The sequence below is a fragment of the Passer domesticus genome, chromosome 8, assembly GCF_036417665.1.
Source record: "Passer domesticus isolate bPasDom1 chromosome 8, bPasDom1.hap1, whole genome shotgun sequence".
Taxonomy (NCBI): domain Eukaryota; kingdom Metazoa; phylum Chordata; class Aves; order Passeriformes; family Passeridae; genus Passer; species Passer domesticus.
The window spans coordinates 42584370-42603690 of NC_087481.1; the positions used below are offsets into that span (position 1 = coordinate 42584370).

Here is a 19321-nt window from a genome sequence, read left to right on the forward strand (position 1 = left end):
CTCCTGAAGGCTATCACAATGGTAGACTAACAGGAATTTGACTTGAGCAACACACGCCAGCAGGATGGTTCTCGGTGCAGCATCTGTATTCAAGACCTTTTAAGATCTGGATATAAATACAGCACTGCATATGGAATGCTCAGTTCAAATGCTAAACAAATGTACATATAAATTACCAGATAAATTCCAGCCCATAAGAACAAAATGGTCAAAAGGGAGGATTTATTAGTTTACTTTGGAAGAAAAAAGTGTTGTAGAAAAAGAACTGTACAATTCTCACTGCAAAATGAACTCGTTACTGCTTGAGTTAAAGCAGAACTCAAGGTTTAACCTCACCTCCCAAAACCGATACAAAGTGTGTCCAAAATCAAAGCAGGAGCTGCTGTTCAAAATTAAATTAAAATGCATACAACTTTGAGTTAATGCTGCAATGAAGAAATATCCAGTGATTAGACAAAGTGCAAGAATTTCAAGTCAGGTTTGAGTATTTCTATCAAGACAGTAAAAATTAACCTTACTTCTATTTTTTTTCCATTTATGTAATGCAGAAGCTTTTCAATTTTAAGAATTAAAGAACTCTGTTATAAATCAGTGAGTATGGGAGAAAATGCAAACAAAAATGTAGTTTGAGAATATATATACACACACCTATGGAAAAGAAGGATGTTAAAAATAAGATGTATATAAAGTTAGGTACCCATTAAAGCATGGGCTTATGACACTGATCTTCTGTATTTTCTTTTTTGTTGTTGTTTTAGGAACATTTTAATTTTAAAAGACCATACAAACTGTAGCTGCAGCAAAATATAGCATTCATAATGTAAATAACAGTAAAACTGCAACAGGCATTTTCAATGTTCAGAGCCTCAAGCCTTGAGGCATTTCTTTCCAGCCTGAATGCAGTGGACTTTGACATCAGCAATTCTTGCATTTAATTAATGATCTGTTGAAGTTTGCACCTTGCTGCACAACTTTATAAATTACTATAAGCACATATTAAAACTCATTTTTGGCTTTAAGATCCCCAGAAATACATTTTGTAAAAAGCCTATCTTCCTTACTTTGGTGTTATCCTGAAGACCAGATTATATGCGACAGTGACCCTTCAAGGATAGGTGGGAAACAGGAATGGTTTGCTTCCATCTAGTCCAGTGTTCCAAATACTGCACAGGAATGCCCAAGTTCAAATAACTATCCAAATGCAAACTGTTTCAGTTTGGAAAACAATCGTTAAATATAGTCCTTCAAGGTAAAAATAGTAAGAATGTTTCCTATGGCTTCAGTGTCATACCAAGTGAAGCAAACACTAAAACTGCCACTGGTGCTAGCAATACAAGATGAACACTAGATGCCAACCTGAGAACTTAATTTTATTTATGTCAAAGAATAACATGAGAATTAATTAAGATCCAGTAAGTGTATAATGCTTACAACTAATTTTTCTTGCCTTTTGAATCTTCAAAGGAAACACAATCCAGTGCATGAGACAGGCTACTAGATTTTCCACATAGACCAAAGGGCAGGCAAATCTGCTGCATAAGGTGTTTTGGTTATTATTCTTACTGATTATTGGAACAAAATTAATCCAAGCCACATCCAGTAAAAACAACACTTGATTAGATGTTCCTGATTTAAGCCCTGAAGCTTAGCAGTGAAAGAATTTAAAAGAATGGAATACACTTGAAAAATGCTCAGTCAGTTCAGAGTTTTCATCATTCTGGCCTGTTTTCAGTATTTCCCTAAACAGAATCTGTTTCTCACACGAGTTTATTTGAGACCTGTCCTCTACATAACTATTTCACAGAAAATGGATAGACAACAAAACCACTAACAGCAGATACTGTTGATTGTGCACCTGTGTACAAAAACTCTTTGTATGATCTGCTAAGGAAACTTTTTCACTTATTTTATATTACGCTTGGAACAATATAAATTCAACCTCTATATAACTGAAGCACCTACAAAATCTGCTCCTTCACCACTTAGTTTTGGTGATGATTCAATTACTGTAGGCTCCAATTATTCCCTGATAATGAGAACATTTTGTGAATAGGACATTTATTGTAGCAGCTATAATTCAATTTAATATCCAATATTTTTAGATTTCTAACAAAAACAAAATCCAGGAAATATACCTGTATTTAAACAAAAACATACACATAGAAATGCCCTAAGACACATCAGAGAAAACTGCACGATTTATTATGAAAAAACTTGTAATAGAATATCACAAAACTATTGTGATAATAGTTTTGCGTCAGCAGTGTACGCAGGAAGAATATAATAAGAACAATATGGCCTAAGTGCTGTTAAAGACAGTACCATAATTTATAAAGATGCTTAACAAAGAGTTAATAAGAACAGTGAGTTTTATGCTGCTAAAAAGAAATACTGCAGTAATTCTACCTCCTAGTTCAAAATCCACAATGTAGAGGAAAATATGAAAAGATTCTCTCGCACAAGAATAAATGAGTGAACCAAGGACACTAATTGAAAAAGATGCCAAAAATGGAGAAAAATTATGAACTGGAAATAAATTGATGGATTGCATAACAGGGTGAAGGGCGAAGCTAATAGTCATAATTCACAACCATTCAGCACTCACACTTCATTATTAAAGAAATGGCTTAAAAGTATTTTAAGACACACTGAAAGAGTATTCACTGAAACTGTTCAAAAAGAGAGGGAGATGTTTAAGATGTGAAAATGAATATGTCATTGACTGATGATGACCCAATCAGTAACCTGCAGCCACTGGGAATGCTGTGCAGCAAGTCCAGGGCTCTTCTTGCATGTCCTGCAGAGCACTGCCATAGGGATCAGGTACCTCCACTCCATCCCAACACAGTCAGAGCTGTGCTACTCCTCCTCAGGCGTCTGCCTACAAAATATCATTTGGTCTGTGTCCTGTTTACATTGCACAGAAACACAGAGGTAAAATCACAGCTGATGACCTGGCCATAATCCTTATGTGTATTCCTGGATAAAAACTCCTAAATTTTAGTTTAAAAAAATTAAGGCTAGCTACTGCAGTTGGATTAGATGATCTGTAGGTCGCTTCCAACTGAACTATTTTGGATTACTGTATTCTATATATTATTTATACTTTTTTCTTGTGGTTGGAATTAAAAGTGGACAATCTTCAAAGCTAGTATTAATAGCCATTTCTGAGAAATACATTATTATGGGCTAAGTATCCCGGGTTGAGTGCTCTCAGGACAAAAGGTATGTTACTTAACAGATAATTTAAAGGAAGGAAAAACAACATGCAAAAGGGTCCATGCAGGCAAAACACAGATGGCTTTCCTAATACATGTTTATTGTTTATTTTAGTGTGGATTAGTTTATATTCTTTTTCTCTTCCCCCAGACACAGTCTTTTCTCAAGCTTATTGGTGAATATGTAAATGTAAATGTACAGTATGTCAAATTAGCATTTTTCCTAGGGTTAAAATACAACTGAGGAAGCCAGACTGAAAAAAGGAAAGTCTGTAGCTACAGAGGAATAAAGTAAAATAAAGTAAAATTATTGCCATACTGTTGGCTTTTTTGTTGTTGTTTTTTTTCCAGAAGGGAAGTAATTCAGCTCTTTTCTTCTGTAAACTACTTCCTCTTGTAATTCCGGAAGAGTAAAACCAATCTCTCTGCCTAGAATAGCAACAATCCTCTTAGTCTCACATTTTTTCCTTATTTACAATTTGAATGCAAGTTTCCAGTGTAGTACAATACCTGTTTGGCAAAGTCCAATTACCATCGCTAAATTTACTGAGTGAAGAAAAAGATTCTGTAATGAGTTTACAGAATTAAATGAAAGAAGCAATTCCTTACTCTAGAATGTAATTTCCAAATTTTAAAAGGTAATTTTGAAAGGTATCTTTCAATGCAAACACCAAATTATGCCAATTACCAGAAAATTGTCAAAAGGGTTGTAACAGCCTGCATCCTTAGCAAGCTCATTTTTCTCATGAGGAAGCTGATGGAAAGCTAAGGAAAATTCATACACTATTTTTATAAGGGATTAACATGAATTTACAACTTCCCATCATAGTAAGTCACGTTCATGATGTTATGTAAGTATTATATCATGCCAGTTTTTCTTTTAAGAAAGTATTGCTACTAGACAGCTATTCTTAGCAAGGTTTCTGGAATCACAAAGGCCGTGCCAGAAGCACAACTCAAAGGACACCTGAGAGGCATTTTAAAGCAGAAAAGAGAAATACACAGAAAAACTCAGGTCAATATAATCAAAGTTCTTTCACAGACATACAGAACACATGAAATGCACAGTCATGTACTTTCAGTAGCTATACCAAGAACTGAAGGACCAATGGAATCGTGGGCTGCCTCACCACTTCAGAGAGAGCCATGACTGCTGTGAAGTACAGACATGGCTAGGTGAGCTACCAGAGGAAATGCTGATATGCTTAATAAAACTCTGAAGTCCAAGAAAGGCTCTGTAGTACTGGATAGCAAAAATATTACGCAGCTTAATGAAAAACCGTCATCACAATAACAAGAATTGCCAACAAGTCAAAGCTGCAAAGATTTCAATTCCTTCTTTCGTATGTTTTTAAATTCCAGAGTGGAGCAGCCTGTGTGATTTAGCTTTAGAACTGAAATCTACTCTACGACACAGGAGCTTAAGCCAGAGAGGGATTAGTGGAATACAGCAGACAGCAGAGAACAGGGCAGGCACATGTCTGGAAGTCAGAGAAGTAAAACAATAGACTACACAAAGTATTAAATCAACCTTAACATCATAATAGAGATCTAAACAATCTCAACGTCTATGACTTGCCTCAATATTACTTACTTCTTCCTACCTCAAATATAAATGCTCTAAGTACTTATTTATTCTTGCAAGCTTTTCTACAACTTCACTAGTAAATGGATATAGTTCTGCTTAGACTAAACCCTGCTATAAGCAACTATATAAGAAACTATTTACTGTAATTGTTTTAGTTTATGTCCTTTGAGCATCATAAGGTAAATTAAAAAGATACATTTATACAAAATTGTGTTCAAACAGAGTATAGCTCTATGTATTATACTGCTGAAACTAGCTATCTTGTAAAAAAATGAAAGTATTTATTACATTTGGCTTTCACAGGATTAATATACTTGCTACGTAAAAGCTGTTCTAAACAGTCACAAGACTCCTTAATGAATTGTGTCTTTGTCATTAAGCTTTAGCAGATTATACTAGAAAGGGTGTTTGCAGTCCTTTCCTAACAGGAAACTTTCAAAGCCAGTGATTTTACCATCTGAAAACAAACTCAAAACTAGCACCTTCCTCAGATTTTTAGAAATCTCCCTTAACCTGAAGACTTCAAATGCCATTAATTCCTTCTGTAAAAGCACATAGCAAAAATTAACATTCTTCTTCCTTCCTTGTGATGCTCCTCCTTCCTGTATTGCAGTTAAGTTTTTAAATGGAGTTAGGGCCAACCGTGTCAACAATATTGTTTATACAGCAAGAAAATAAAACAACTGGGAAAATAAAGCACTTTTGTCTTTAAGACCAGCACAGTCCCTTCCAACCCAAATTATTCCTGGAATGTTACATGGTAGTTAATAATTTTACCTTGCAAACCTGACTTTAACAAAAAAGCAAGTACTCAGGTTAGTGTACACATCATAGAAATAGGAAGTATTCTAGACATAAGAATTGCAAATCCTGTGTATGGAACGGAGTTTTGCTTTCCTAAGGTTAATACTCTGAAGAAGTAAGATGGGACCCTAAAACCAAATTTTGTCTATGAGCTTTTAGGAGGTGGTGCTGGCAAAAACACGTCGCCCTGCACAGATCATGGATGACACCAGTAATACACAGTTATCTTTTCTGTATTTTTTAAAGACACAAACAAACCAAAGAGAGCTATAAAATCATTCCTGGCTTAAATAGTGAGACCCAGAGAAAGAGAATTGGATCAGAAATGTGTAACTTTAGTTCAATAAAGTGAAATTGAGAGGAGACTTGACTAGCAGATATGTAAGCACCTGCCTACACGGGAAATATATGAGATGTAAAATAAATATCCAGCACAAAAAATGCATAACAAGAACAAATGATTGATCCTTGATGACAGACAAACTCAAACTAGAAGTGCCACCCTCTTTCTTGGAGTGTCAGTGACCACTGGGAAAAGCTGTGCATGTGGATGATAGCTCCCAGGCTTCTTCAGAAGGCTGTACAGTAGCACAGTTGCCTTTTGACTACTGAGCTTAGAATAGAGACAACTTAGAAGGATGTCAGACCAGCTAACATTGACATTAGGCTTTGCAATTCTATGAGCTTTCTTGCTTTCTCAAACAACATGCTGTTAGTGCCCTCCTGTTTTCAAATTTGATGTGCCGTCATCCATGCAATCACTAAACCTTTTTTTTCTTCTCAAGCTTTCTGAAATATTTTCCAATATCTGATGTTCAAAGCAAAGTTTTGGTTTTTGAAGGATCTGTTTCTTTTGAACAAAAGAAAGTATAATATTTTGGTGATTTGGAATCAAACAGAAATCCTAGTTACTGACATAGTTCTAGTTCTATTTTTACAAACAAGAATTCAAAATATATTTTCATTTTTCCCCTTGATGTCTTTTTTAGAGAAATTCATTCTATATATGGTTATGGAAAATACCTGAAGACTGCTCTCCCAAACACTGACCTTGTATGCAAATCCTACCACCATCTTCAAGACAACCAGCACCTCTTTTTTTTTTTGTGCTCAATACATATTTAAAAGTTTTGTTAGTAGCTATAAGGAGGTTTTATATTCAAATACTGTACTTATGAGGTAGACATGAACTATATGATTTAATCTGATTCCTCTACTTCATGGCAATTACAGAACTGCATATTATGAACACCTAAAGCCTAGAAGAAAATTCTACTTCTAAGGTTCTTTTTTTTTTTCAAATTTAAGACACTTCAACTTAAATAATAACAAAACTATTTCACTGTGCTTTAAAGTATAATACCACAAATAAGTTCCTAAAATGTTAATTACATTTTATCAACCAAGTGCCTACACCAACACAAGAACAGAACTAACTCTTCTAATGATTTAGTTCTTCTAATTCTTCTGAATTCCAACTTGAAACTTCTAGAAATTAATAAGAAGATCCATTTATTTGAAAAAATTGTGTAATAGTTTTTAGAATAAGTTACAAACATTTATGACACTTCAGTAACTCCTCTGCTTTTAAAAGGCAATATCCATGTTAAAGAAATTTTTCACAGAATCACAGAACATGCTGAGTTGGAAAGGACCACAAGCATCATCCAGCCCAACTCCTGGCACTCCACAGGACCATTTTGCTGTGTTTCTCTGCAGAGCTTTGCAATTTAAATTTGAACAAGCAAATACAGGTGGATAACTCCAAATAAAATGTTCTCTAAATCTAACAGTAACATAAATAAAGGCATTTGAAGTAATAGCTTTTCTAGATTGAGAATTCTTTTTCCCCCCTCAAAGAAAAATGCTCTTAGGAGACACCACTCCAGCCCATGGATGGGAACAAAGGGAGGAGACATAATGCAACAGCATTAGATCCATCCCTTTCCTAGAAGATCTCAACACTTACAAAGAAACATGAAAGTGTGCATGAAATCTGTTGCAATAAGTTAATGGGAAATGTAGACAAAAATATGTAATTACTGTAGAGTTGTGCAAGGTCCCTAAAATAAAGCTCAAGAAAAAAATGAAAGATACTTTTAGCATCAAATTGTATCCTAGTTCTTCTTCTATTGCTCTGAAAAATTTTCAATTTGCATTTGATAAATCTTCCTGGCAAATTACTTATTTCTGAATTATTAATATGTGTAGCAATGCTTTTGTATACATAACTAGTATTTCAAAAGCAAATACCTACACATTCAAAAATGATGTCAATATGAATCCTCTTAAATAAAAGCTAAACCAATTATGCCCTAAGAAAAATCCTCATATCAGCTAAATATTTAGAAAAATGCTTACACCATTCCACCTCAAATCAAAGCTAAAAACATTACAAAACAGCCAAAGGGAAGGGTCTGAGTTGAAATTAACTAAAATAAATTTCACTCCCTTTCTTGTAATACTTCTAGATATCTCAGAGTTGTTATCACTCACTGAATGGATACACCAAAACCACATTGTTTTACGATTAATACAGATACCCATGATATCAGGGTGCTCTTTTTCTGTGCTGCCTAAATCACTGAGGTGAGAATAAAGGTGTTGACAACCAAGACAACTTTCCTGTTGCGATGGGTACTATCACTTCGAATGGTGAATGCTTGTCATAGCCTCTAGCCAACAGCCAGATTAGGGAAATGGGAGAGATAGCACATAAAGGACATTCCTTTCACGGAGTAAAATGTTATGAACCTTCATTCAAGTTACAAATGCCACTTGAAAAAAACATGCAAATGGAGGTGTTTCTTTATAACCAGTTAGGAGCAAAACATTGCTGTTACATGCGACTATGCATAAATGTCATTCAGAAAGGAAAAAAAAAGTAAACTGCCTTAAGCAACCACGAAATAAAAACTGCTTGCAAGTTATAAATGTGTATACTGAAGATCCAGGAAGAAAAGCTCACTAAAGAAAAAGCAGCAGTGCAACTACATCCAAAAACATGTTATGAACTTGTAATGTTTGAGTAACTTATATACTTTAGGCAAAAAATACTTATCTTGTTCTAGTACTTTTTAAAGTACTGAAATTCGTATTTTGTCCAGCAATTTTGCAACAGACACTTGTTTCGGTAGAATAAGAAACAAAGGAACATCCCACAACATAATTTAATATTGATATAGTTGCAATGTGAACCAAGTAAATGCAATGCAATTTTCCTAAATTACTTGAAATATTGCATCCCATTTCAAACAAGCTGAAATGCAAAATACACAGTTAAGACATTACTTCATATTGCTTATATTAAATCCTTACTTCATTTTCCACCTAGAAACAGTTTAGTGTCCTTACAGCACTATTATTAAATGCAGCCATTATAGATCTAAAATAAGACCTGAAAACCGGCACTCAATTTACTTCTCTGGAAATAAAACTATCACTTTGATTTAACTCCCTGCACATAACAGCACTGGGTACTATGGGCCACAGAAGGGCAGATCTTACCAGCAAATGTGCCTTCCATTTAATCTTAGATTCCTCCTAAAATGCCAGAAGAGCAGGTAGTTCAGTGCCACGAAAAGTCTCCACGCTGCACTTGTCCAAACTAACAGTGAGGCAACAGCTGCTCAGTTTAAAGCTACAAACTGTGGCAAAATGCATAACTGACATGCCTTGTGTAAGCCATGAAGAAGACATGCATTTGGCTGGCTCACTGAAAGGTCAGGTTTCCCACCTCCCCAGATAAAAGTTGAAACACTACGATTCAAATGGAAGGAAGTTTAGAAATTAAGGATGAGCATACATCCTGCTAAGACTAAAAGCATTTGATTTTGACAGCAGAGTTATAAACAAGAGTGATTTTAATTCTGCTGGATTTTTGTCTTTAAATATATTAAGAAATAAGTTACCCTACACTCAGGCTTTTGTACAAGTTATATTTATATCAATGTTGTTTAAACAGGCCAAAAGTAATAAATGGAATTACTTTTGTTTTAGGAAACTTCATCTGAAGCATTACAAAAACCACAAAGTGTGTTTCTTTATTAGCAAATGCCCTACCTTTACAGCTATTATGCTCTCTGCACTAACAACTCTAGTAAAAGGCAATAGCATTAACTTTAATGGGACAATATGACTTAGGCAACCATCCAAAAAAGTTTCTTTGAGAGGCAAAGTAGAGGAAAACCTCCCTGAGGCTTCCAGAAATGTGATTAACCTTGAAGAAATTACAAATGGGGGAATTAAAAAGACAGCATAGCCCTCAGATTGCATCCATGTTCAGAAAGTAAGTAGAAACCAAACCCCTGCCTTCATCCCATATTTGGGGGATTCATCAGTATTTGGCTCTGGTACTTTTATCACTTCTTTTTTTCTTTCTAACCTTACCCTTGTCTACACAGAGTTTGCACCACTTTTACAAGCAGCAGGACTACATCACTGAAAAGTTAGTTATGAAATTTGCTAGAGTACACAAGACTGAAAACCAATATGCTGCCACAAGAAAGCTTTCTCCATTTCCCCAGGAAGTCTGAGAGAGGTCTGTGTAGAGCTGGAATGCGAGCAGTACACTCAGAGACACTTTGTTTATACGGTGAATATATGTCTTGTCTGAAAAATCTCTACTGAAGGAACAATCATGGGACCTGGCCAACACACCATTACTTTTTCATTGACAACACAAGCATAATCTTTCTTAATTGGAAGAATGACAATTTAGTGTTGTTTCCAACTTCCAGATGGAAACTAGGACATTTAGATTTTCAAAAAATCATATTACATATGAAAACATAAGAATGCTCATGGAGATACAATAGAAAACTTTAAAATTAATTTCATTCATAAATATAAATTTTATTAATTCCATCTCACTATAAATATATAAAATGAACCTTCAAATTAAGCATTTCTCATCATTATAGGGTCAATACTAAAGTATTTCTCACTAGTTATAAAAACAAATATCTGAAAGCCCAAAGGAAAAAAACTGAATGTCTTTGATCTGCTAAGTAAACTGTACATTATTTCTTGGAATTTAGCAAAAAAATTCAGTCTGGAGAAATAAAACAGCATTACCCTACAAAATTTTCTCTTCTAGATTGTTTCCTAAATCCAAAGCTTCAAGAGATGACTTTTGAATCATCTTGTTGCTTGAGTCCTTGGGGTTTTCTACTCATGACTGACATCTAACATAAACATACCGAAAAAGTTCCATTCTACACTTTAAAAGTTCCCATGGACACTACTTTTACAAGGTCCATTCAAACAAATGTTCAGACCTTTGAAATAATAAACAATAATAAGCTGTTCAGGGATTAACTATCTGCACTCAGAATCCCTTTTCATTTTTTTCCAAAGAGTAGTTGTCATAAAAAAATAATAAATTTGATTTTAAAACTAACATCACTTTGCACAAACTTCTGCTCTCTCAGCCTTCATCCACAGACATCAGCATGTCCTTTATTACCTTCCTCACAACAAACCTCTAACAATACAGACTCATTCTATGTATTTAAACTCCTTTTTTTTTTTTTTTGGTGGAAATAACAGCTATAGACTCCCAACAAAAATATTGTTATAAGCTGAGACTCAGATATACAGCTTAAAGGACCAACAGTGTACCCAAACTGTCATACAGTATTATTGGAACCAAAATCTATGTAAAATCAGTTGAAACTCAGTTGTTTCTTAATGGCTTAACCCTGTACACAGCTTAGGCTATCCAGATCCATACAGACATGTACCAGGAGCATGATACCTGTTGCATGCAAAGGTGCACTTTTATAGATGAAAATATTTTAAATTCTTTTAACAAGATTACTTACACTGGTTAACTCCAATCTTCTGCCTGGTTCAATTATGTGTCAATCTCGCAGTAATATGCCTTACTGTCCCTGGAAAGAGGACTGTAAGGCTAAGACAAGCTATGCTGGCAGAACTTAAATCTTTGTGCCTAAAATTTATTAAGCAGGCTGGATTGGAGGAAGTTTTTGTTAAATTAATGTTGCCAAGAATCCTCTTTAAGTCCTTCTCCCACTACCCTTTGTGTGTCCCTTTGACTGTAGCCCAATCTGGCTGTAACTAGGGCTGGCCAGAGGGTGACAGGTCCAGGAGACCGACCTCAGTGATCTTTCCCCTCTGTCAATTTGCAGGGACAATCATTGTAGTCAGGTCCAGACAGTCCCACGTGTCCCTAGACTTACAGCTGTCCTCCAAAATCTTTCTCCTCCTTCCTGATGTCTCAGGAAGATCTGTGCTTCCTGCCATGTCACTCTTCTTTCTGTTCCTAACCAGATGACCTGCACTTGTTCCTGCTATTCCTAACCCACATCCTGGAGGCACAACACGGCAGGCATGAAATCCTTGTTTCCTGACTCACACCCTGCCCCAGGCCACATTATCTACATACAGATTGACCTGTTTCCAGTATCTGATTTCCTCTCCTATAGTGCATTGACACATCTCACCACACACTGTCACCCTAAGACATATTTTGTCTTTTCAGATCTCAATTTCAGCTTGTTTGGCTTTATCTCTCATTCTATATGGTCTTAACCTTTGGGTACAAACATACACAAACACACACACGCACAACCCACCAGCTAAATTATGCTGTCCTTTCTAAATCTATGTACATCAAGCATGTTATCACCCATGACTTTGACATATAGCTATCAGACAACTGCCCAAACTTCGGGGATCCTGGATTTTTCCCAATATTGTAACAATACACTTTGTGCAAAGAATACAAGAAATAGCAGTGGGAAAAGCCACAGAGACTTGGGCACCTGTTTGCTGTGCAGTCTTTTGCAGATGGCAGTCTGATTACAAAAAAAGGGTAATCACTAAATTCTGTGGGATGAATGAAGCAGGTTTTCTTAAATCAAATGCAGTCTGCCTCCACATTCATGACACATTATTTTCCTTATGTTCTTGGTCAAAACCTGCTATTGTCTATCTAACAAGTACCGTTGAGCTTTCTCTAGAAGATTTAGTCTGATTTATATCACAGAGCACGGCATCAGACTTACCAAGTTTAGAAGATTCTAAAGTGAAAAGAATACTGATACAAAATGTTTGCAATCTGCTCCATCTTCAGACACCTCTTTCTAACTTTCCTTCCCTTTATCTTAGATTACAAACAGAACTAAATTGGGGGCAGGGGAAGTGTACATGTTTCTTTCAAATTATAACTCTATCAAATGTAAAGTACAAACATTTTCACATAGTCTAGTTCCTTCTTTAAGAAAGACACAACTTTTTTCACTTTCTGCATAAAAATGTCAACACCAAATGAACTATGACAATGACTGGCCCTTCAAATATGATTCCAATGGAAGTTCACAACTATGAGCAAACTTCTGTAACAATCAATTTGTAAGAAATAGAACAGACTGAGAAGCAGGATTTCCTTTCTACAGGAAAAAAAAACTGGCTTCAATCCAAATCCCATTGAAAGACACACTTAAAATTTTTACTAACTAAAAACTCTGAGTTACATACAGAGATACTAAAACAGTGCAGCCTAAATGTCTTCAGTGTTCATATGTGAAAATTATGTTCTCTGGAGCAACAAAGATGCTGACAAGGATGTGAATGTCACTGAGCAGCTGTGGGAACTCCAGGCATCTGAGGTTCCCGGGAGCCCAGTCTCAGACTATCCCTGTGCTACCGGGAGCGAGTGGCAGCCCCTCAGTCGGGAGCCTGAGAGCCATCTGAGAGCAGGGCTTGCAGGCATCCTGCTCCAGGCCAGAGACATGACAGCAGGCCCTGCTTGAGTTTTTGAAAACTCTCAGTCTCAGATCCACGTGACTGGGAATTCTGGCTTAGAAGGTCTGGTATGTTTGGAAGCCTTCTGTGGAACTAACAACACTGGCTGATCTGCCCACAAAACCATCCCAGCCCTGGGGACTCAGAGCATTTAAGGTCCTTAGCTACCAAGCAAAACCTTAGAAAGTATTCCCTGGAGCTGGACTGCTTGTGACTGCAAGGTTCATTGCTCAGGTCACCAAGTAACCCCTGAAGGACCGAACACAAAGAACCGACTAAGTGCTTGGTGCTAGGGAGACACAAACCCAGGAGGCCATCCCAGTATTAGGGACTTCCTGTTTGCAGGATCCCTATTTCCTTGGCAAATGTTACATAAAAGCCCATACGAAAGAGAGAATTAATTTTTTGAGAAGTCTTCCTTTTGAATCATGAACACACTCCCCATGAAAGTAATGGGCTCCTCTTTAAACACACTGTGCAAGAGAGTGCTGAACTTTGTCTCCAAAAATTGCAAGCATTTTGAAAGTAGTGGAATGCTGTCTAGTCCAGAAAAGGTTCTCCAAACACAAATTCAACAACCATTGAGATCTTTTCAAGACTTCATGATATAGTTCTATTAAACAAATTTACTTCTGCTTTGGAAGCTTTTTAAGAACTGTCTTGAAAATCTTGTTAAGTGCAGTAAAATATTTACTCTTTAGTTGACAACCGATTTGGAGTTGCAGTGCCTGTCTTTCCAAGAAGTCATTACATGTGACAGAGCCCTGCTTTCATGGAAAGGACTAAACATCTGCCTGCTGGCAGCAGGTATTGAATTACTTCTTTATTTTGCTTTGTTTGCACACACAGCTTTTACTTTATGTATTAAACTCTCTTCAACTGAATCTTTTAATGAATTTTTGCACTGTTACTCTTCTGATTCTCTTCCCAGCTCATTCTAGGGGAGTGAGTGGCAGCAAGGTGCTACCTACCAAGGTTAAACAACAGCAGCTATTAAACCACAACAGGATCAATGCCTTTTCAATGCCTGTAAACAACTACTGAGAGAAGCATTCCCTTGACATTCTGTATCCTATGATAAATACTCCATCTCATTTGATGACAGAGTTTTTGATGTGAATTAAAATTTCTCAGGTTTAGATGAGGTTAGCTTATTGAGGTTAAATCCAGCCATACAGTGGATGCTGGACAGATGAAAATAACCTTCTTATCAATCTGTACAGACAGAACAATTTCTCAAAATATACACACCCATGAATGATGACCAGAGCTCTGAATTCAGAATACAGCTGGGTCCCTTGCTAATGCAAATGACTTGGTCACATCACCAGGTAACACTCTATATAAATGTTTTAGAGAGGACTCTTACAATTTCTCAGATATAATACATCATCACAATATACATGAATAGGAAAATTCCACATCCAGAAAATTTCAATATCCTAAAGTTGCAGCACACCTCTTCCTCACCAGAGACTAGCACTGTAAATCATGCCTAGACCACTACAATAAATCCAGTCTCTACTATCTACACAGGCTATCAGTGGAATTACAAACCGAGTTTAAAATCTTGGCTTTTTTTTAATGTCTTACATCCTGTGGCTCAGAATCCAACAACACAGACCACGTAATACTGTCTCCATAGATACTCCCAAACTAGTGCAAAGTGTGCTGGTACATGGAGTACACAGAGCACGCAAGTGCACTCACTAGCTCAGGCTCCATAAAAAGATGTAGCCATATCAGCAGCTCGGTGGGCCTGAGCTAACTATTGCTGCTGCTTCAGTTTCAGAACTCAGCTCTGAAGCACACAGCTCAGTTCTTCTAATCTTGATTTCCGAACTATCCAGGACTGTCCCTGTTTATTTTTCTAAAGCACTCATCTCCCCAGAACAAATAAAAACCCAACAAAATAAGATGGGAAGCCCTACCAAAATTGGGCATTATACTGTACACATCTGTCGCTCACAGACAATGATGCTACATGAAGCTCAGTAATGTTGCTCAAGGTACTACTGAAATTCATTCATATGCAACAAGTCTGCCATGTGTACCTGTTATTCTTAGAATATTTTAGTGCTTCTCTCTACCCTTTGATTCACCTAGAATTAAAACAAGAAAGGGCCACTTCTTGGGATAAAAATAAGACAGCCATATATGAGCATAAACTATACCGTTATTTGTCTGTTAGAAATGAAGTCAGTATCTGCATTAGTTAAGGAACCACACTGCTTTTGCACTTCTTTTGTCATATTTGTGTAAAATTTGGGTAAGTCATAATATCCACATGCATCAGTTCTACCATGGTATGACTGAGATACTACATCCTTTTGTTACGGTTTATCAGATGATGACAGATCTCTAAATGCTTGAGTAACTTATGAAATATTCTAGGCATGAATTAAAAATTAATCAATAATATAAGTCCTGTTCTGTACAAAATCATATTTTAAAGCACAGAATTTGTACTAAGAAGGCTTTCTTTAGCTTCCAAAACAGACTAAACTAAATCACATTAAGGATATTATTACATATAATTTATTGTATTATATGTATGGGAGTGTGTACAGATATTATCAGCATGGAAGTTTGGTATACAACATCCATTTCCCAACAGGCATTTTCCATACAGACAGTATCCATGTTATTTGAAATTATCCGATACTACAAAGATGATGGACCCAGAAGACCAAAAATAAATCAGTAATGAAGCACACACACTTCACAATACAGTGCTATGCTGACAGCTACCTGTATAATGACAACAACAATAACCAAGTAGATTATACACTCCTTTCTGTAGTTCTGAACCAAGTCAGCCCATGAGCAGGAGCACTTGGTAAATGAGAAATACTACATATGGGAACACCCTAAAAATGGCTTATGCATTAAATTTGGATGCAGGCAGAAAAGATTCGAACAAGAAAAAAAACCTGAAAAAGTTTTGTAATACAAGTCTTTTCAGTTTTGCTGTGTTTTTACTTTATTAAACTAAGATGGCTATTCATTATGACACATAATGACTGCAAAGGAAAAACTATTTGAAAACACAAAACCTTTTTTATCTGTTAACTTCATGGATGAGTATATAAACTACAGAATACTATACAGTATTAATAATTTTGCAACTCATCCTATACTTTAAGTGGACAGAGATTAAAAAAAATCATTACCTTTAAGCATTGTTCTTCCAGTTGATCCTCCGAAGATATTTAAAAGACCACTTCTTGCTCCTAATGATGTAGTTGCTTCTAGTAAAGCACCAGTTATATAGTTAGAGAGTGCAGTCCTCTGTAAAGTGGCACGATAACGACAGTAAGCACCTGTTACACATGGTTTTACACAAAAACCATCTCCTTTGTATATACAGTCTGTAACAGATGTTGGGAGCTCCCTCAGAAGATAAGGAATGTATTCAAAAATATCTTCTGCTCCTTCCTCTTCTTCTCTCACTGTACTGAAGATCTGTGGAGAAGGCAAAAGCATGGACTGTTAGTTCATTTGCTTAGCATAACATACTGAATATAAAACAATTCCAAATGACCACGACTTCTTGTGAAGTTCAACGACCTGCAATATCTACTTATCCAAAACTGGTTTGTTAGGATTTTGGGTCAGGCTCCCAAACAGGATATTTAAGTAAGAAGTCATTCTGGCTTTCAGATGTTCTGGCTTTAATCTGTGTTTAAAAGCATTCTAAAGATAACCATTAGACTAAAAAAACCCCACATCAATATATCTCATCAACACTTAAAATGCAGAATATGAACAAAATTTTTTATAATACTATTAGATCTGTTGTACTTCCAGAAAACCTTAGAGATACAGTAGGAGAAAAAACCAGATCAATTCAGGGTTGGCACTTTTTCTGGCTGAGTGGGAGGGGTTTTGCAAACAGAAATGGTTTTAATCACTCTGAACCCTCTTTCAAAATGTTCCGGTGTCACGTTTATTGCATTACTTCCAGCCTACGCACAGGTCCTCTATCTTATATTGGTTTAGTACTCTTTTCCAATATTTGTGATAGCACACTAATGAACTTCAGTCTGTGGCTTAGCAACTAAGTAATGTTTGCTTATTTAAAAGAATCTAATGATCAAAGCAAGAATCTGGAAGAAATCTCTTCATTTAGTATACAAGGGGAGACTTGATTCTTTGCATTCTTGCATGCTGACTTACTGATTAACATTAATAATTTGTTTCAATGGTCTGAGCTTCTTAATTACAAAGTGTAAACTAAAAATGAACACAGGGAAAGGTCAGTATAACTGTCACCAGGACAGGTGCTGAGACAATTTTCATGAGATTGTTCCCCACCAGTCATAGGTGTGCAGAAGAAACAAGCTGATGGCTTCATGACAGTTTTTTTCAATTAACGCCTTCTGTCTTGCTGCCATCCTTTCCCACATATAAACAAAACACAGCTATCCATCAACATGGCAGAAACTGCAGCCAGTCCTACAAAGCAAGCAGACATGTGCTCAGTCAAATGATAAGAACCTGTTTGCACAGCCTGTGCACGCCACATGTCAGAGGCAGCGGCACCCTGCCCACGGGACACACACGTGCCCAGCCACGGATCCAGGGCGGGAAGTGGCCCTGGCACAGGGATCTCACACCCATCCACTTCTGCCCTGAGCCTGGCATTCACCCTGCCAGGGCAGTGAGGAGGGATCCAACTCCCTGCTCCATGAGGGATGTGACCCTCCACTAACAGAAGAGGTAAACAGTGATGCGGTTCCTTCATCCGTGTAAACAAACTGTAAAAAATCAATTTACAATCAATCAAAATAAAATCTAATAAATTAAGTACATATGTGTAATCTTAACTTTAATTTTTGTAATAGCCACGTTTGGGGGAAAACTGTAAAATTTTATATTAAAAATATAATAATTCATTAACCAGTAATGTAATTCAGTGATCTGAAAAAGAACACTGACATATTTATTAACCTAAAAAAAGAAATTTTCACATGTTGACTATGGTTGTATAAAACTCAATCCCTTTAAAAGATAGCTTCTGTGACGCACTACACCATGATGCGCTACACTACAGCCTGAAATGCTGTGGCATTTACATATTTTCCCCTCTCCCTGCAGATTTTCCAAAATTTGTTTGGTCTGAGGTTTCTAGAAATATTACACCTGCATCTTTATCTTCTTTTCTTTGCCATCTGGCAGTTTCACAGACTTTTAGACTGTCAGTATAGACACATCATTGCCTTAATTCAGAAAGAAAATGTGCTCTTAAAGCGTGTCTTACCTGGAAGGGATGGGTGTATACCTTTTATTTAGCTAACTGTCTGCAAGTACCTTTTCAAAAGGTGTACTGTGAAAGAGTAAACCTGTGGACTATGAGTGTGTTACACACAGCAGACATAATTAGTCTTTTTAGCTTGTTTAAAAAATATTTAGTTGATGAATATAATTTAACTTCTCAAAACTGCAGTTACCATCCAAAATATTTTTAAAATTGGGTTCTGCAACTTATAAAGGCATGTTCTGTTGCATACACAACTAAAATTTCTTTCAGCTGCCAAAGCAAAGAAACCATTTGTTGACAGAAATAGGCGACAGTGTTTTGCTGGAGAGATTATACATAGAATAATGGTGTTAATCTCTTCTGTGTAAAGTAGACTTTGGGGCACTAGCTGTCTCCAAAGACTTTGCACATCACATAACATTTTCAAATTCTGTTTGTTTTGATGTGTTAAAGTTCTGAGTATGTTACTTCTGCTGCACACAGATGAGGTTACGAAAAAATACAGACTTACAATGTGTATACTTGTCAGCCCCTGAAAAGAACTGAAACAATCAGAATAGCGACAAATCCCTCAGGTAGCTGATAGGAGAAACCACCTTTCAGAGAGATTGCACCAGACAACTGGGAACTTAATCTTGCCTGGGAGACAAAGAAATTTATTCCAAGCCAGGATTTACA

General features: G+C 36.4%; 1 protein-coding gene across 5 annotated transcripts in view; it reads right to left on the bottom strand.

Annotated features, from left to right (window-relative positions):
* Window positions 1–19321, bottom strand: part of PLCE1 (phospholipase C epsilon 1) — a 138655-nt gene that overhangs the window by 59108 nt on the left and 60226 nt on the right. For all 5 annotated transcript variants that reach the window (XM_064430854.1, XM_064430853.1, XM_064430852.1 and 2 more), the window contains one exon: window positions 16554–16845. In XM_064430854.1, the coding sequence (XP_064286924.1) occupies window positions 16554–16845 (292 nt within the window). The remainder of the gene's footprint in view (window positions 1–16553; window positions 16846–19321) is intronic.